The sequence below is a fragment of the Engystomops pustulosus genome, chromosome 1 (genome assembly GCF_040894005.1).
Source record: "Engystomops pustulosus chromosome 1, aEngPut4.maternal, whole genome shotgun sequence".
In the NCBI taxonomy this organism is placed as follows: domain Eukaryota; kingdom Metazoa; phylum Chordata; class Amphibia; order Anura; family Leptodactylidae; genus Engystomops; species Engystomops pustulosus.
The window spans coordinates 199254733-199275920 of record NC_092411.1 but is presented as its reverse complement, the minus strand read 5'-3'; the positions used below and the strand labels follow the sequence as shown (position 1 = coordinate 199275920).

Here is a 21188-nt window from a genome sequence, read left to right as displayed (position 1 = left end):
ATTTCTAATTTTACTTTAAAACCTTTATCCTATTCTAGAAAATTAACTCAAATGCCAGGCGAGAGGTTCCATTTTAATTTTGATAGTGTCAGGGTAATTTCTAATAAAATGTCAGAAGACAATTATAAGCTTTCAAAGCCATTGTATGATTTCCCATGTTTTCCATCAAATTATTGTCAGCAAAGGACAACTTGTGCATACTTGAAGACTCACTCTCCTCTCCTAATATCAGGTGTTTTAAAGAAATCTTAACCATGCTGGATAAGTGTTGTTATTTATTTTTATCAATCAGAGGTATACTTTGTATAGATGATCAATATCAGTGGAGGGGGCACACCTGGCACCCCACTGACTGACTGCTTCAATTCAAACGAATTCTACAGTTACATTGGCTGCAGTCTACACCTACCCAAGTAAATAATTGCAGTGATTGGTAGGACGGGAAGAACCACAGCACTTTACTGTGAAGATCATGCACCACTCCATTAAAGGAAACCACCCATCAGGAATGAACTTATTAAGCTAGATCTGATGGTAGGTTCCCAGTAACATTCTAAGCATTAAATTGTCCTTTCCTAACCCTATAATACTTTCTAAACTTTATCTAACTAATATACTAACTTTCCAGAGGCTACTGAGGTGTGGAGTAGTCTCCGGGTAGCGGGAGCAAAGCAAAGGCTACTCCATGCTCCAGTAGCTTTCTCCTACCTGCACCTTCTAGTTGAAGCTTACGTCAAACCGCTGGTACGCAGAGCTCTACACATGTGCAGTAACTCTGGGATCAGTGCAACACACGCATGTAGACATCATCGCTCCAGCTAGAACTGAAGCAACAGAACCTTTGACTAGGATGCGCAGGTGGGAGGGACAGCAGAGACTGCTGGGGTGTGGAGTAGTCTCTGGGTAGCGGATGGAAAGTCTACTGCATGCTCCAGTAGCTTCTGCTGTCCCTCCTGCCAGCAAGCCCTAGTTGAAGCTTCCTTCCTGGCACACAGAGCTCTACACATGCACAGTAACTCTGGGTTCAGTGCAACGCGCACACATGCACATCATCTCTCCGGCTGTAACTGAAGCTGGAGCAACAGAATCTTTAACTACAGTGCACAGGTAGGAGGGACAGCAGAGGCTGCTGGGATGTGGAGTAGCCTATGCTTCCACTGCTCGGAGCGACTACTCCATGCCCCAAAAGCCTCTGCAGAAAATTAGTATATTAGTTAAAGTGTAGGTTAGGTTAGAAAGTATTATAGGAATAGGGAAACAGTTTAGGGCTTAGGATGTTATTGGGAACCTACTACTAGATCTACCTTAATAGGTAGATCTAATAGTAGGTTTCCTTTTAATAGAGTCTACAAACTGTTTTGGCCATGCAAAGCTGCAGACAGTGTTAGATATTGGCCCTGTAACCATAAATATCCCGTAACCCAAGCACAGCTACAATATCGAAATTTAAATATATTGGTCCAAGTTTATCAAAACTGGTGCAAACTGCACACCCTGCACACTTTTGAGTTTTCAGAATGCGCCATATAATTGAACACTGGTGCATGGTCTTCAATTATCTGACTGACCCGGCAATGCAATGAATTGTGCACCATTTTTATTTTGGTGCACCTTGCTTCATACCGCAGAATTGTAAGGTATACCCTTGATCACTTTCTACCCTAATTATATAAAATATTGAATGGTAAAATGGCAAAAAAGTTGTGATTTAGAATTTTTTTAGGCTTTGACATATAATGTGTAGGATAATTATTATTTGATAGATTGGTTACCTAATGCATTTTTTATTTTATGTGTTTATTTATGTATGTGTTTTTTAACACATTTTATCTTAACGTTTTGATATTTTTGTTGTTTGCAAACTGTATACAGGCTTCTATATAACTTGCACTGAGGAGAGGCTTCATTGGCACACTCGCCATAAAGCCTTCATCTCTGGAGCTCAACCACAGTAATCTTTGGATTCTATACCTCTCTCACTAAGGCACAAGGAATAGTTGTGGTAGTCTCAAACTAACATTTCCATTTAAGAATTCTGGAGGCCACTGTGCTCTTAGGAACCTTATATGCTGCAGAAATTCTTTTGTACTTATGGCCAGATATGTGCCTTACCACAAGTCTGTCTATGAGCTCCTTGGGCAGTTCCTTAGAGGTCATGATTCTCATGTGCTCTGACATGCACTGTGAACTGTGAGGTCTTATTTAGACAGGTGTGTGCCTTTCCTAATCAGGTCCAGTCAGTTTAACTAAAAATAGCTGGACTTCAATAAAGGAGTAGAACAATCTCAAGGAGGATCATAAAGAAATTGACAGCATGTGAGTTAAATATGAGTGTTACAGCAAATGGTCTGAATACTTCTGACCATATAATATTTCTGTTTTTTTGTTTAATAAATTAGCAATTAGTTGCAGTGAAACAAAGAGTGAAAAACTTAAAAGGGATCTGAATACTTTCCTTATCCACTGTGTGAGAACAATTATGAGATATTGAGTTCCAAATTCTAATCACCATAGAAAGCTATTTATAAAAGCAGATGTAACAATGTATGTACCTTTTTAACAGATTGTAGTGTATAATAAAGCAGAAATACGTATAATAATTTCTAAGTGACCAGACATTGACTTCTTTTAACATGATCATAGTTTTCTAGAATGTCTGATTCAATCATTGTGTCCATCTCTAATGCATATTTATCACCTTTTACAATCTATCTATCTTTCTATCTGTCAAAACCTTACAATGTGAGAGAGACATGTATTCAGTAGTACTCAGCTGCACATTCAGCTGCCTAGATGAAACCTGTCTTTTGCAATTTGTCAGGGGGTTAATTCAGTCCTATATATTACGAAGAGTAACTACTATGAACATTTCCAGTCAAGAATTCTTCATTTAAATCTCAAAAATATACTTGTGTTGAGGAATGCTAGTTACATGATAGGATACAGATTAGCAATATTTAAAATAGGCTCACCAATAAGTATTCATTAAATGTTCTGTAAGAAGGGATTCAAATGACTAAATATCTTTAATTGTAAATACGTCAAAGGGAACCTGTCAGGAATAATAAGGACACTTAACTATCCTTTAGTCCTTATGGATCACAGGGCTTATTGTCCCATCTAGCCATATGCTGACTCTATTTGTGTGCATATTGAAGCAAAAAATATTTACACTTACCTAAAGATGAGTCTCATTGGGCTCATCTATGCCACTCTTGGCATCTGTCTACAACTTCACTGATGACAGGAAAATATGACTTGTCTTCACTGCACACACGCCTAAGGTCAACAGTGTACATGCAGAAGCCACTTTGCATTCTTGTTATTTGAATTTAGACCCTAGTTTAGTGGTAGATGGCTACTGGGGAAGTTAAGCCATTTGTCCATAAGGACTTGTGCTTAAGTCTAGAACCTTCCTTAACCACATGAATAAATAGGATGCTACGATAGAGCACATAACACGGTGACAACACTTCATCATAGTGTGTGCAGAGGGCAGAGCTCATGGAGGCTTCTCCGCCCGCACTGTTACAAGTGAAGTGGAGAAGGAAGAGGAGCCATGTGGAGCATAGAAGGTGAGTATGTAAGTTGATTTCATTACTGGGGGAAGCCACTAGGCATTACATTACTTGAGGAGGCTGCAAAAAATGCATACATCCCTAGGCTTATACTCGAGTCAATCCACTTTTGAAGTGGAGAAGGAAGAGGAGCCATGTGGAGCATAGAGGAGAACGAAAAGCATCAGAAGGTGAGTATGTAAGTTGATTTCATTACTGGGGGAAGACAGTAGGCATTACATTACTTGAGGAGGCTGCAAAAAATGCAAACATCCCTAGGCTAATGCTCGAGTCAATAAGGTTTCCCTGTAATTTGTGTTAAAATTAGCCTCTGCTTATACTTGAGTCACCTTATATGCAAATATATACAGTAGTTATTTTACAATGCAATATACGGTGCTCTATCACACTGTACCATTGCATGAACTCCCTTTCAATGTAACATGAATGCTTGGATGATATTTACTCTGATATGTTTGAAGTTATCAATTAGACTTTTTCATGCTTTCTTCAATTCCTTAAAAATGTACCCACTGGAAATGGGAGATTTGACAGAAGTCTTGATGTAAGTATTAACAGGGCATAAGCTGAAGAATAATAATCATTTCTGAAAATTAACTTGTTGGATTTTAGCCTAGACACAAAATACAATTGGATTGCTACAGCTTCCCAGCTCTTGCTTTGATGAACTTCATTTGTCTCCTTTAATATATCCTATTTTGTTGTGTGAATGTCCCTTTAGTACTAGTGGCAGCTCATTTGCAGATCTTGGTGAGCTGCCATTTTGAATTACATCATGCATACAGCCTAATTAGGGAATATAAAGGAATATGAGAGATGAGACTGTCAGTTTTGAGGATGTATTGATAAATGAAGGAACTCTACATTGTACTCTATTCTATGGAACTTTTTTCAATCTAACAGCTATAACTTTACAAAATTATGTGAAATAATTAATCAGTATATATTATAATCCATTTAAAGAAAATCTAACATAAAAATCCATCTTGATAAACCATGGATTCTCATAGATCCAGGAACCGTAACTGTGTTAATCTTCTTCTATTTGTCATATATGGCTTCTTAACTATAATCCACTTTTAATGTGACCTTGTACATGCCAAATTATCATATAAAAATACAATTATCAAGAAATATTATGCCATCTCTGCTCAATCTTCTGCTTTTGATAGAAGTCTATATTATTTTGTATTTCAGTGTTAAAAGCAAGTTATTATTATGGATTATTAGAGTAGAATATCAGAGAATATTGTCCCGGCTCAACATCAACGGCCTTCGGGGGCCCATGATTTGGTTGCATAATTTGTGGCCCCCATAGAGTTCTATGTCCCATGCTCATGATGCAGTTAGCACACGGAGTGTCCGAGCCGGATCTTCTAGAGGGAAGAGGGGTGAGGAGCGCTTCCCCCACCTTCACCTGGGCCTGTGCACACAGCTGTGCGAATACAGCCCTGAATGTACAGTATGGCAAATGGCATTTCTTCACACCAGTTAGGACATGGTGCCTTGAGCAGCAGGTGTCAGCTTTAACAAATTTATACAATCTTTTACAAACTTATACAATGCTGCACCCCCTTTGGTCAAAGATAACGTTTATTTCTCTTTCTGCTGCCCAAAACCTCCAGCACCACTTCCCACATCCTACATAGAAATAAGAAAACGTGTGCACCATTAAGTGCAGTCACATATCTTGACCACTAAGAAGCTCATTTGGAAAATAAGATAAAATGACTTTTTGCGGGTAAACAGCAAAGTCTGGTCTGATACTATGATATTTTTTTTATTTATAAATAATGTTGTTGTATTTCTTGGAATACACAAAACCATTCAGGGGCAGAACTGTGCTTGCTCCAATGAGTTCTCGAAATGTGCCCATTTCTTACTAAGAGTGTCCAGTTCATGCTGTGGACTGTTTTTAAAAGTGTCTCGAGTGCTGTGTAAAAAATGGCAAGATACACGGAACACTGGCTGTCACCATAGAAAAAATGTCCCCAGAATTGTAAACAAACTCTCAATCGCTCAGCAAGATAAGATATTAATTGCTCTTGAAAAATAATTTGTCACTGGTGTTGCCCAGATCTGAGTAATCTGTTTATGTCCATACCCATGTTTTGTGAATTCATTACCAGATCTATACACATGTATTTGATATGAATAAAACCCACTACATGGAAACTCCTGAACGTCTTAAACTTTCCATTTTAACTCTACTTTCGACTAATTAAATAGCAATAGCATTTTCACATAATATTGTCTTGTGATTTTGCAGTGAATAAATGATTCAGTGGCCAGGGGAGGATTTTTTGGTTAACCCCTTAAACTCCACATATCTTTTCTCTTACTATTTTTCTGGACATTGTTTGCATGGATTGATAAAATAAGAATTATGATATATAACTGTGCTGATTGGTACTACATGTACCATTAATCAATTCTCACACAAAGTATCAAAAATAACGCCCTAGTGTAGACGTACAAAAACACTTATTACCAACAATCACAGGTATCCGTATAGAAGATAGTCAGTTGCAAAAGTATTGGCATATGGTAAGCTAGATATCTCTACGGATTACCTAACCTAGAAGTAGTCTCGATGTAAGACCCCAAGGGATCCTTCTTACCCACAAATTGTAGATACCAATAGCAAAAAAGCCAGGGACGGGAGGGAGTCCTTTCTTCTCTTTATAGTAGACCAATGGGGGAGGGTGTGAGGCCCTGCATAAGCTCACCCTATACCCCAGAAAAACTGCCGCCCTTACAAGGGCAGTCCCACAAGTACTGTGTCTTGTCCTAAATAAACATCATCACACCTCCCTGACCCGTTCCCACAACAAGTTTAATCAGAGGGAGAATTCTTAAGATGGCCCTGGAAATAGTGAACATACTTAAGTGGGGTAGGGTAAAATTGGTCATGCTTACCGAAGGGTGGTGGTATAGTTCAAAATAAGGTGTTCAGTGCCCTCACCCACCGACAGCGCCTTGTGTTCACAGAGTATTATTGGCGTGTGATGCCTTTCCCAAGTGTGAGCCAGATTAAGAAGATGCCCACCCCCCTGTGACGTCTTCCGTTCATGGTGGACTTACCGATAGGTCACCAGTTTTCTCATCACTCGCCACAGCAGTAGCCGCGCTGGTTTCTGAACCGGAAGTGCCCCATATCACTTCCGAGGTAGCGGCTGGAGGATACATTGCGGAGGTTGCCTTAGCAACCTCTGAAGCTGCGCCTGCGTGGTTACATCTCAAGTGCGCTGAACTGCTCTTACAGGTATAGCTAAATATCCCGAATGTATAGGCACAGATAAAAGTGGATGGATAACATATTTATCTTCTGGCACGTTTGTAATACCAGTCTAAAAAGATGTTCAGATTGGCAACTTGGAGATAAATAATAATCACTACGTGAGAATAAGTAACCAAGCTGGTTACTCTTAACAGACAGAGTAGACAGATGTATAACGTGCTAGTAGTTAGGTAGGTGTATCGATATGTTAGTATATGATGATATTTAATTGTACTATGAGTGGAGAGCTAGAGAGTGGTTAAAAACGGAAGAAAAATTATTTGTGCTATGCCAAGGCCCAAATATACCATATTCCAATAGCTCATCCACATAGAAAATCACCTAAAAGTGGGGATACAGTGCTGCGTATGATAGCCAAAGGGGGTTAACCAAAGCTATTTAGATAAAACAGGCATATTGCATCTGTATATTGAGACCACCAGATGCCACCGTATTTAGCAAGTAAATCCACCTCACCTCTCTCTGCAGGACTTTCCGGTCCCAATCTCCTCCCCTCTGCGGAGGGGGGGAGGGGCACAAGATATCCATAGAGATATCTAGATTACCAAATGCTATACTTTTGCAACTGACTATCTTCTATAAGGATACCTATGATTGTTGGTTATAAGTGTTTTTGTATGTCTACACTAGGGTTCTGTATTGGGCATTATTTTTGATACTTTGTGTGAGCATTGATCATTTGTACATGTAGTACTTTTTAGAGGATTAAAATAAAATAAAAATTTTTATATCTTTTAACTGTCTACTTTTCTGCTACTATCCATTGATATATTTGGTCACAGAGTAACTTTCCAAAGATTTTTTGCTTGCTGATTGCACCTTTAACATATAGCATGCGGCACATTTCTGTGGAGTCGCTGTATAAAATGTGTGGCAAACTGTGACTAAGCACTAACACACCCCTTTTGGTGCACATTTTTATGTCTTGTTGGATACAGAGCAGCCGCAGCACAAGACTGGTGCAGGCACTTCTTAAATTCATGTGCCAGCTCTAAAGATGTTCTTTCTAGTGCAAAGTCAGACAGAAAACTGGGAAGCCAGTTTAATAGATCTGGTCTCTAAATAGCAGTTCAGGCCATTTACAGGACATGCTGCAAGGTTACCTGCCACCAGTTTTCTGGTAGAGAAACCACATGAATGTCCCTCACTCCGCCGGCTTCATGCATTCTCCAACCCTTACTCCTCTATGGGCGTGTTGCGGAGGGAAGAAGGGCGGCAGGCCCAAAGAAAGAGGCATGGCCTCCAAAACATTGCAGGTGTATGCCGTTTTGTAGGTGCTAGCTCATGTGTCCAAGACCATGTTGAAAGCCAGAAGATAAGTAAAAAGTATCATATTGAATAGATTGTGGATCGTATGAAGGCAACAGCATTGTCAGATTATGTGTTGTACATATAAAGAAAGAGCACATAAACACTTTTTTGTCAAATATACTTTGTTGTGGTTTCGGTAGTTTGGTTTGGCTTTATGATGGGCTGGGCGGAAACAAAAAAACAACGGAGATTATAGTACAAAACTCTTAAATTTGTACTACCGTTCAAAACTGGTGCAAATATGTATTTTAAGAGACCTTTAAGATGCTGGAGTGTTTTAGTGAATACAGTCACCGAAGCACCACTGGGGGAATTTTAAGACTGGTGTTCTAAATGCCAGTCTTAATGAATTCCCCCCATGGCATGCTTTCCTCTCTCAAAGGCTCCTGACTCCAGTATGGAAACCAGTGATGTAAGTTGTTCTGTAGCGGGCTCTGTTCTCTACAAGGAAACCAGGAGAAAGAGCAGGGGATTTTGCCTCCAAATATCAAACTATTTAATGCTTCTGCTCATGCCTATGAACTCAGAGCCAAAGTACAGATCAGATGTGGAACTGAAAGTCAGTAAATTTTGTGACTCTTTGAAAAGTGTCACCTAATGATTCTTACAGTAGTTTCACATACTTACCACCAACTTTTCAATAGAGGGTAAAAAAATTGTAAAAGGTTCAAACACTTTGCACAATTTAGCACAAACTGGTGCAACACACAATTCTTCTGTTTTCTTAATAACTTTAGCAACTCCCAGATTCCCAGATGTTGCTTTTGTTACCAAATATAGTAGTGAATATATCATTTGGTTTTGCCTTAGATACTTACAGATTTATCATATGTTGGTGCATTGTGTACATGATGTATTGTGATGTTAATCCTGCCTGGTGACCCACACCACAGCTGGGTACAGCCTCCTTCTCGCCCCTCCACACTCACTTGGCATAAAGTTGGCATGACTGGGGAAAATTAGTATATTTGTATAATGATGTGCTTCCTGGTGCTGGTGGCCACGCCCCCTTCAGCCTGTGTGTGCATGTGTGTGTGTTTAGGAGAGACACAGCAGCTCCAGGCAGCCATGTTACAGCAGAACATGTCAGATTCATGTGTAGCTGATGTCTGTGTCTCTCACCTGTATATTAGGAGGATGCAGCATTTACTATACATTACACACAGACATGAGCAGGGGGAGGAGAGGGGAGGGGTAACAGGAGTGACATCACTTCCTCTGACCATGTGACCAGCTTCATTTACTTGATAAAAAAATATGTGATTTTACAATGAATAATGTATGAAATAACTAGATAAAGGCTGGGATGGGATCCTTGTGAGCTGCTCCAACAGGTAGTAGTGACAGGACAAGTGACACAGACCTGATGACAGGTGTCCTTTAAGGCATTTTTTCATTCATTTTTCTCTCCGCACCTTCAAAAATCTCTAACTTTTCTATTTCTGTGTACAGAAATGTGTGGGGACTCATTTTTGCATAACAATTTCCACTTCGCATTGATGGTGTTAAAGATTTCATGCCTTGTAGTAGAAAGCGGAAAGAAAGTTCCAAATGCTATGAAATCGGTTAAAAGCGCATTTGCACCATTTTCTTGTGGCCTGGGTTTTTACGACTTTCACAGTGCACTCCAAATAACACCTTTACTTTATTGTTTGGTTCTGTAGAATCACAGGGAAACTAAATTTATACAGGTTTTATTGTGTTTTAATGCAATTTTTTTAAAAATTAAACCTTTTGTTATCTTTTCATTGCTACCATTTTGAGGACTGTATGAACTTTTGATCACTTTTTGTAAAATTTTTTATACTCTGCAGAATGGTGAAAAAGCAGCATTTTGGACATCTGGGCGCTATTTTCCGCTAAGTTTTATGTTTTGATATACTGGACATTTTGGGATGCGGTGATACCTTACATGTTTATGATTTAACTTGTTTATTTATTTTTATATTAAATCTAGTACGCCAGTATATGGGGATTTTCCACATCATCTATTACCATGTGCAAATCGCACATTGTAATAGATGGACTAAAACGAGACAGCCTCAGGATTTTGTAGGACACAAGGCTGTCCTGGCAACAGATCACCAGATGACATCATAGGGAGCGACAATCACAACAAAGATGGCGGCGCCCACATGCAGCCATCTTTTAAATACTGCTGGCGACTTTGCTAGCACCGATTGCAGTTGTAAGCAGTGATTTTTTTGGCTGCAATATGCCGCAAACCCCATGTCTATATGATGAGAGCTAATCCCCTCTTCATACATCCTTAACAGCTCCATGACATACAGGTATGCCATAAAGCTTTAAAGGACATCTACCACCAGGATGAAATACTATTTGCAAATGAGTCTGAAGGGCTCCAGGCTCCATTGACACCTAAGGAGCCTGGAGCCCCTCACACTCATTTGCATACAGTCCTTCATCTTGGTGGTAGATGCCCTTTAAGGAATTAATGAATGTTATACCAATCCCAGAGTCTCATCAGTTGTCCCACTTCAAATGAAATATACAACCATCAGTATTCCAGATAAACTAATTAAGGAGGTCGTCCACTTTCAGAAAATATTTGATATGGTTTGTGTAAGGAAATGTTATCCAATTTTCCAATAAAAAGTATCAATTTCTCATGATTTTCTAGATCTCTGCCAACTGTCGTATGTAAAGATTTTATGTTTACTTCCAGTGGATAGAAATCTGTCCATAGTCATGTTATGTCACAACCTATGGACAGATTTCTATTCACTGGAAGTAAACATGACAGCTTTTTATAGACAGACAGCAAGCAGAGAGATCAAGACAATTGGGATGAATTGATACAGAAAATATATTGGAAAATTGGATAACTTTTCCTTATACAAAAAATATAAATTATTTGCTGAAAGTAGACAAGTCAAAGATAATGCAGAAATTTATTTTCCCCAAATCAAGTCTCTTATCAAGAAAAGTTAAATCAAATCAAAGGTGAAGACATATTTCCTTTTTAGCCTCACGTCTCAGTGTAGGGACAAGTGCTCTCATAAAGGTTTAACTAAAGAATGTCAATGTGTGTAGAACAAACTAATTTACTTTTTGTCTTCCCTGAAATGGAGCCATATTGATAAAACCTTTATTTCATGGAAAATGCCACATTGATCTCATATTGGCAGGTAGAAGCTTGATTCCACTGCATTGACTAAGCTCAGCAGTCTTCATTAAGCGGTGACTTTTTAAAATCCTTTTCATCCACACATAGTCAATAACCTATTAATGTGTGTGGGAAGAAATGAAAGGAGAAGTAATTGTGAAAGGAAATAAGAAAAATAAACAAGGCGCTGCAGTGGAGGACTGAGCCGTGATAAACACCTTTTATAATGTGATCTTGTCATACTGAGATTTCTCTCATGAATAGTTTTTACAGGCTGAGCTGTAACTGTAAATCATAATACGTATTCATCGTCTGTCATCAGAGCCCCTGTGGACAAATAAGTGCTTAGGAATTCAAATTAACTTTATAGAAACTCAATACATCCATGCAAATGATTGCAAACAACAACTGAGCCATCTATCTATCAATAGATAAATATATTCTATTTAATCTCTTTATATAGATATTGCATTAAAATCTGCTATTTAGCCATATATCTACATATCTGTTAACCCCTTAACAACGTGTGACGTACTATGTCACACGTCGGCTAATGGGTGTTTGGAGATGGTTTATGGGCTGAGCCTTCTCCATAGCGGGTGAGTGTTTGCTGCATATTGCAGCAAACACCCACCAGTAACACCTGCAATCTGCACTAGCATGTTGGCTTAGTTTGTCAATCTCCGCAACGTCATCAGAGAGCTGCAATCTGGTGCTATGACACAAAGACTCATTTCACACCATGCATTACAATGTGCCATTGCACATTGTAATAGATGATGTGGAAAATATATACTGCAGTACTGTAGTAAAACAGTATATGGTAGGATCAATCAGACAACTTACGGTTAAATTACTCTAGGGGGTCTGAAAAATAGTAAAACATTTTTTTAAAAAGTAAATTAAATTAAAAAAAAATTCAAATACCCCTCCCCCTTTCCCTAGCTCCTCAGTGCTCTGCGTCCCATATATCTACAGGGTGATAGTGCGACTCCCAACAGGGTGACGAGTGTTAGGGGCGAGTGGGGATCGCAAGGCGGAAACCCACCTGCTGACATCACAGGACCAATTTGATTGGTCCTACGATGTCCATTGCTGAAACTGGCCAGTGAATACAGACTGGCCAGTTACAGTGATGTAAGTCATGACAATCACTATTACAACCCCCCACAGTCCATTTTTCTGTGCGTTGTTCCCCTATTGTCCGTTTTTACTCCCAACTGCACTTGTAAGTGCGCTGTGATGGTAGAAGTAGGTGTAGTGTACACAGCGTGTAGAGAAAGTAGTAGTGCACGCCATATGCAGAGGATGTAGTACTGCACATAGAGTGCGGTGGATGTAGTAGTGCATGCCGTGTGTGGAGGATGTAGTAGTGCACGCCATATGCGGAGGATGTAGTAGTGCACACCATGTGGAGGAGGTAGTAGTGCATGCCATATGTGGAGAAAGTAGTAGTGCATGTGTGTGTATAAACCTTCTAAAATTCGTAAAAAATAAGCAAACATAAAACAAATCTGGAAATAGAAAGAAGACAAAAGTTTTATGGTAAAAGTTTTCTACAAAAAAAAATGTGGTATGACTGTCTAAAAACTAGAAACATTTGAAAGTCAGAAAATTTTATTTTTCTCACATTTTTCCTGAAAATCTTAATTTTTACCCCCCTAAAAATGACCAATCAACAAAATTTTAGTACTCAAATCAGTTTGATAAGTTAAATTGTTAAAAAGTTATTAGGACTCCAAGAGACACTGGTTAGATAAAAAAAAAATGGGCTGAGCCTTAACGTACAAATTAGCCGAGTCCTTAAGAGGCTAGAACTGATATAAATATAAATAGACAATCATAAACATGTTAGGTATTACCGCATCCTATCAAAATATCCGATCTTTCAAAATACACAGGGTGTTTAGCCCTGTAATGGAAAATAGCACACCAAGTAGGAAATGCCACTTTTTGCCATTTTGCAATGTATTAAACATTCAATAAAAAGTGATCAAAAAGCCACACATTCCTCAAAATGGTAGCAAAGTCATAAAAAAAAATTACACCACACCCAGCCATGTAAGTTATTAGTGCCAGAACTTGGCAAAATGAGGAATTTTTTATGTACAGGTGGTGTACATTTTCGTAAATGTATGAAAGCATTATAAGACCTATATATATATATTTGTTATCCATGTGATTGCACCGACCCAAAGAATAAAGCAGACATGTCATTTGGGGTGCACAATGAAAGACATAAAATCCAAGCCCACAACAGTATGGTGCAAATGCTTTTTTTCTCCATTTTCACACAGTTTTTTTTTCCCCTTCCCAATACACGGCATGGAATATTAAATACCGTCACTATGTAGTGCAATTTGTTAAACAGAAAACAAGCTCTCACATAGCAGTTTACATGGAAAAAAATTAGGGATTTTTGAAGGTGGGGGAGTAAAAAATTAAAACGCAAAAACAAAAATTGGACTGGTTGTTAAGGGGTTAAATGACAGAGAAAGTTAAATGACACTTCCTAGAATGTTAAAGTGACTTTCCATGTTTATGTGAAAAACTCCTGAAAGTTCCTAGATCCAGTGGCAGCTTCTCCTCAGGAGTAACTTCATATTACTTCTTTTGATTCTCATCTATGCTTAAAAACAGTCCTTACCAGCACTGTGGCCACACGGAGCACAACTCCACGCATGTTGTTTTCCAGTTTTCTATCTGTTAAAGAACCATTCAGTCCGGTCACAGGATTCCATGAAGCAAGCTGTGTAGGAAAACAAAAACAGTTGTCAGGATCAAATCAAATTGATTTTGTAACACAAGAAAACTGCATTAATAAGTGATTATTCATGGCAATGTAAGCGGCTATGAATGAAACCCCTAATGTGAAACTGCTCCAGTGCAAAGCTTTAGATATTCAACATAAATAAAGAAATCATCAAATATCGGAAATTTTATATGAAGAAAAATGTTGTCTATGCTCTCATAATTTTAGCTCCAAGGGGTTGTCCCATCCACAGGGTAGTACCTAACTTGCTGATCGGAGGGGGTCACAGTGATGGGACCTCCACAGATCACGAGAATGGGGTTCCAATGTACCCCCATCACACCTTGAGATGACCGGAGAGCATGCATGGGCACCTTTGTCAGTGTAGGATCAAAGCTACATCCCCTATGTGCAATTCCCTATATTTAACGCTTGCTCCATATATTTTTCTCTGGATATTTATAGCAAATGATAGATAAATAAGGGAAAGAGACAGTATATCTAGTTTGAAAAGTTTAGTGGAAAGTGGCTTTCTGAAGCCACCAAAAATGTTGCACTGAAATAAACTCACACCTGCTTCTTATTTTTTGGATATGATGTGTTGCCTCTTTCCTTGTATATTTTCAATGGTTTCCAGCCTAAACCGTGAGGCTCTGCACCCTTCTTTGTCCAGGGGTCTGGTAAACACTATGGTACAGTGGACTTTTGCGTGTTTGTAGGGGGATGATAAATATTGGTAATGTTTATTAAATATTTGCTCTATGAAATACCCCTCCGTTTATAAGCATTCCTAAAGTAAAAGGGAAGTTTCCTACTGATCATATGATTTATTAAATGAGCATATTTCATACAATTACAGTTACCACTGAAGATGATAAGCTAATATCATGCAGGTGCACATTTCCCTAAAAAGTATATTTACTGTATGAAAACAGGCACATTACCATATTATATGGATGTCTTTTTGTCACATTTGATCTCCATATGTCAGTGTAATTTTACTCTGGTATAATTTTACTACTTTGCCAATAAACAGAATATCTCATGCAGTCAAACACGAGAACTCAGAAATCATGACATGAACATAAAGGCAATCTATGAGCAGAAAAACCGCTGGATATCAAACTTTATGAGATAGCCTCTGTTCCCCTGATCAGTTTGTTGTTTGTTCTTTAAAAATAGGTCTACCCATCGAAAAATATGAAAATAAAAGGTTACCGCTGCCTTGGTTAGAATGAACTAATTCACATATTAATTTCCTGGGGCCAGATCTTTTGGATGGATTTAAAGAAACAAACACCAAATAACTCAGGATCATAGTAACAATCAAATCAAGTGTGACACTCAGCGCTGTGTACTTGTCAACATCGCAATATAGCCAGACAGACTACTCTGTCAGCAGGTCTGACTTTGTAGCTTCTAGCGCTTAAAAGCACCATAAAGTTGAGTTCTACCATTCTTCATGTCACCATTACGGTGAAGAGAATTTTTTTATCTGGCAGTGATGCATACATCTTAATATAATAGAAATTATAATCTATTATATCACTATTAATGAATATTTGACAACAATATTAGTAAACAGCGGACTATGGAACACTAAGCGCTCAAGAAGACTTCCCATGATTGTTTTAATGTCCAGGCAGAAAATAATTTATTTGGCAACATGTTTCAGCTCATTTTCTGAGCCAAAACGCGTGCCAAATAAATTATTATATGCTTAAAGATAAAAATGATGGCAGATCCTCATAAAGGCAGTATGGGTGGGCACCTGGGGCCTTTGGCTTGCGAGGGGCCCACGTCCGCCATACCTGGGCCCTATATGAAGATCCGCCATGTGTTATTTAAAAATTAAAAATCTAGACTCAACTGTAGCTCTGTCTTCTACTTTCGACCCAGACACTATGACGCAGTAGTCTCGTAGCCGTCTGATGTCATAGTGTGTGCGCAGGAAGAGGAGAAAACAGAACCGCAGAGCAGGAAAAAGCAAAAGGTGATTATACAGGTTTTTTTTTTCAAGAGGCGCCAGCTGTGTACATTTCATTAATATAGGGGGGATCTCTGCTGTGGGCATTTTGTGAAGGTGGGCCCTGCTGTAGACATCTGCAGTGGACAGTGCCATCACTGGCATCCTTGCTCCTTCTGAGCAGCGCATCTGTTCAGGTTGGAGGAGGGATGTTGCATCTGCTCCCCATAGACTTCTATTACCTCCATTGGGCATATATTTCGCTCAGCGGGAGGAAGTAGGATGCAAAGACTTAGCTTGCTAGGTCTTTCCATCCTGTCCTTTTTAGCAGATTTGTCATATACTGGTCAGACAGAGGCAACAACTATGCCTCCATCTGGCAGAATGTGTCAATAGGAATGCTCAGTGTATACATCAGGAACATGTACCAAAGCGATCAGCTGGTCTAACACTTCTAGCTGGTTGGTTTATCAGCTATAATTGATATAACTCCTAAAATTGAGATCCTGAAGAAAAACAGTATTACTTATTCTAACAATATAAGAATTGGGCACAAACTTGGTTTGCATTGATTGTAGTTAAAGTGTTAAGAAGAATAAATATGTAACCAATTGTTATTGTCATTATCTTTCTGAAAAGGATTTAAATAAAGCAGCAATAAACTACCACTAAATAGGATTAAACCATACAAACATACAATTTCATTGATACTTCTTGTATGCCATATCTTGCATCCATAAAGGCACTGGTTATTGATGGGTACTTGTTGTGACTTAATGCTACTGTGCCCCAATGCATAATCTGTACAAGGCCTTCTATCTAGAAAGTTACCCCTTGTACCCCCTCACGTTATGTCTCTGATCATACGTAAAATTACCCAATGGACAAATGTTTATTAACTGTGGAAATCACAAATAATTCAAGTGAATTCTTTCTGTATAAGTCCATGCTTGGTATTGATCAGTGTAAGTATCAAAGGCTATATTGTTATCCTAAGGGCTACACATTTAGTAATAGTAAATCGCATTGATTTGATGAAAATATATGAAAGATCATTGTTGTATATATGTGTAAGTCATCTGGAGCAATGTTTTCCTTCCACCAGTGTGATTTATGGCTCCCTTTGTAATATTAGATATTACTATATTTCAAGCACTAACCCTCTGGTTTTTATGTGGGTTTTGCAATATATAACATGCCCCTAAAGCAAGAAATAAATGAATGTAGACAATAAAAAAACTTTGTTTCTTACAGTCTGTAAACCGAACACATCTAGTTGCTGCTTCACATTATATTAATTTTTTACATCATTCTAAGCTACACAGAAAAATGATAAAAGAATGTAAATCTAATTAGCACTTAAGATTTTTGAAAATCTAATTACTGCAAAAATATCAATGTTCTGAAATGTGAAACTAGCCCACTTTACAAGAATTATTTTCCAAAAGTATCAGAGAACAATACCCAGGCTTAATTTTGTTATGATTTATGTATTTTTTCCTTATGTATTGTGTTTCTCAAAAATAGTGCGATAAATCAGGCTGCTTGGAAATGTTACAATTAGTAATGAGTGAACCCAAGTTCAGCATCCACGGACTGGAAGCCAAATGTCACAAATCATTTGAGCTTTGGGTGTGGACTTCAGGAAATGAACCAAACTGCTTGATTGACTGCTGAACTGCCAATCAAGCAGCTTTGGGCCCCTTAACACACAGCCGTGTCCAAAAAGGGCATGACCATGACTGACCCAGTGGGACATGTGACCCTTCTGTATAAGAGGCAGAGTAACATTTCCTGGTTCCATTACAGCCAGGAGAGAACTGGAAAGAGCTTACTGCTGCAGGAACAGTGAGGAGGAAATTAGAATTGTAATATTATAACAATAAATAGAGAGTTAGGAGGGCAGGCAAGGAGATATGAGGACAATGAAGTAAGGTTCCAGTGTTAGAAATCCTTGAATCATTTAGTACTAACTTACACTGTCAATGTCAGCAATGCAAGCATCCTTCAGTACTACTTCAAGTACTAGTTCTGTTACTGTATGTGTCAAACACACATTCCAGCTTTATAGTATTATTAATATCTGCATCATATCATACTGCATTATAGTACCAGTGTTGTTATTTTCTGCTTCAAGCCAGAAATTACCAGTGTTATTAATATCTGCAGCATACCGAACTGCGTTGTAGTACCGGTGTTATTAATACCTGCATCATACAGAACTGCGATATAGTACCAGTGTTAGTAATATCTGCATCATACTGAACTGCGTTATAGTACCAGTGTTATTAATATCTGCATCATACTGGACTGCGTCATAGTACCAGTGTTATGAATATCTGCATCATACCGAACTGCGTTGTAGTACTGGTGTTATTAATAACTGCATCATACTGTACTGCATTATAGTACCAGTGTTATTAATATCTGCATCATACTATACTGCGTTATAGTACCAGTGTTATTAATATCTGCATCATACTATACTGCGTTATAGTACCAGTGTTATTAATATCTGCATCATACTGTACTGCGTTATAGTACCAGTGTTATTAATATCTGCATCATACTGTACTGCGTTATAGTACCAGTGTTATTAATATCTGCATCATACTATACTGCGTTATAGTACCGGTGTTATTAATATCTGCATCATACTATACTGTGTTATAGTACTGGTGTTATTAATATCTGCATCATACTGTACTGCGTTATAGTACAAGTGTTATTAATATCTGCATCATACTGTTCTGCGTTATAGTATCAGTGTTATTAATATCTGCATCATACTGTACTGCGTTATAGTACCAGTGTTATTAATATCTGCATCATACTATACTGCGTTATAGTACTGGTTTTATTAATATCTGCATCATACTATACTGCGTTATAGTACCAGTGTTATTAATATCTGCATCATACTGTACTGCGTTATAGTACCAGTGTTATTAATATCTGCATCATACTGTACTGCGTTATAGTACCTGTGTTATTAATATCTGCATCATACTGTACTGCGTTATAGTACTGGTGTTATTAATATCTGCATCATACTGTACTGCGTTATAGTACCAGTGTTATTAATATCTGCATCATACTATACTGCGTTATAGTACCAGTGTTATTAATATCTGCATCATACTGTACTGCGTTATAGTACCAGTGTTATTAATATCTGCATCATACTGTACTGCGTTATAGTACCAGTGTTATTAATATCTGCATCATACTGTACTGCGTTATAGTACTGGTGTTATTAATATCTGCATCATACTATACTGCGTTATAGTACCAGTGTTATTAACCCCTACGCACACCTGGACTTATAGTACGTCCCTGTGAGTAGATACTTCCCGCACCAGGACATGCTATAACGTCCTGCTTCTGGCACCGGCTCACGAACGGAGCTGACAGCAGAAGCAGTGGCTATCAGCTGTGTAATACAGCTGACACCACGCTGTAACACACATGCTCAGACAGTTTACACTGCTCTACAAAGAATTAGTATTGTGGAGCAGTGTATTGGACTGGAACCAGCCATCCGATCATCACTGGTTCAAGTTCAAGTATGTATAATGTAAAATAAGACCACGAAAAAGAACAACCCTTCTCTCAAAAAATAAGCCCTTAATCAGATTTGTCATCCGAAAAATAAAAAAATATTTAATAATTGCTCTTTTCAGGACAGTCTTAAGAACTGCATATGTATACTGATTTGCTGCCATGATACATGACTAGTGACTAATTTCATCTATTTCTTATACAGTACTATACTGTAGTGACACTACCTGCATTTCTATACAAATTTCTCATTCTATAATCAATACATCAGTATCAGTAGCTACATTTCTTTTTTTTTTACTTTAAAACATTCTTTAATTACATAGCATCATAGTATATAAGCCTGCAAAAAAGACGCACGTTCATCAAGTCTAACCTTTAGGAATTAAACAAATGTTTTCCCCCATGATATTTTTTTTTTCTCCAGAAAGTCAGGCCTCTCTTGAACATGTAGATAGGCCTATGTATAAAAAGATCTTTGGAGAGATGCTTGTACTGCTCATTCAGGTATTTGTACATTGTCATGAGGTCTCCCCTCAGTCGTCTTTTTCTCTAAACTGAATAATGCCACATTTTGTAATATGTCATTGTATTCCAGTGCCCCCATTCCCCTAATAATCTTGGTTGCTCTCCTCTGCATCTGTTCCAGTTCTATTATGTTATTTTTATACACTGGTGCCCTAAACCGTACACAGTATTCCATGTGTGGTCTGACTAGGGATTTGTATAAGGGCAAAACTATGTCCTTATCGTCAGAAATTCCTCTCTTGATACATTCCATAATTGTATTTGCTTTAGCAACAGCCGCCTGGCTCTGGTCTCTAAAATTAAGTTTACCACCACCAATACCCCCAAGTCCTTTTCAGCTCCAGTTTTACCAAGTAATTGACTGTTTGGAACATAATTATACTTTTTGTTTCCATGGCCCAAGTGCATAACTTTACATTTATCTACATTAAACCTCATCAACCATTTCTCTGCCTACTCCTCAAGCTTCCACAAATCCCTCTGTTATGCTAAACTATCGACCTCAGTATTAATTACTTTACACAGCTTGGTACACATACCTTACACATTCCAAATAAAATGTACAAAGCCTTACATTTTTGCTTTCTTTAAGACATTTTAACTGTAAAGTCAGTTAAAAACTACAGCCTGGTTCCTATGACTTCCTTGTCTGAATGCTCTTCATGGTTTCTGCTCCTCAGACTTGTTCAGCCTTCATTATGAAATGGGCACTCCACCAATAGTGGATTCTCTCAATTTCTATAATCAGCTCCAGTGGTGGAATCAAGGACATTATGTTATATTTATAGTGCTGATACAGCAGGGAGGCCACTCAGTAATCAACACTTGTTTATATGGAAATAAAACTGGCCATTTCCCTCATCACCTTTAAAGATGCAATGGGAAAAACTTGGCCTTTCCTCTAACTGGCCAGATGCAAGGGCATCCGGGCTCAAATTACACCCATGAGATGCATTGGGTTTCACACTGCTGTGAGGAAAACTTCTCTTCCTTCAAAACTATCCCATGGCAGCTGCATTTTCATAAATTATGATTAGTCATTTTATCCTATGAAAAAAGACCCT

The 21188-nt window shown here is 38.2% G+C and overlaps 1 protein-coding gene across 2 annotated transcripts in view; it reads right to left on the bottom strand.

Moving 5' to 3' along the window:
• Positions 1-21188, bottom strand: part of GRID2 (glutamate ionotropic receptor delta type subunit 2) — a 716446-nt gene that overhangs the window by 211251 nt on the left and 484007 nt on the right. For both annotated transcript variants that reach the window (XR_011849003.1, XM_072117803.1), the window contains exon 9: positions 13965-14066. Coding sequence is in view for 1 of the 2 variants with exons in the window: in XM_072117803.1 (XP_071973904.1) it covers positions 13965-14066 (102 nt within the window). In the remaining variant the exon portion in view is untranslated. The remainder of the gene's footprint in view (positions 1-13964; positions 14067-21188) is intronic.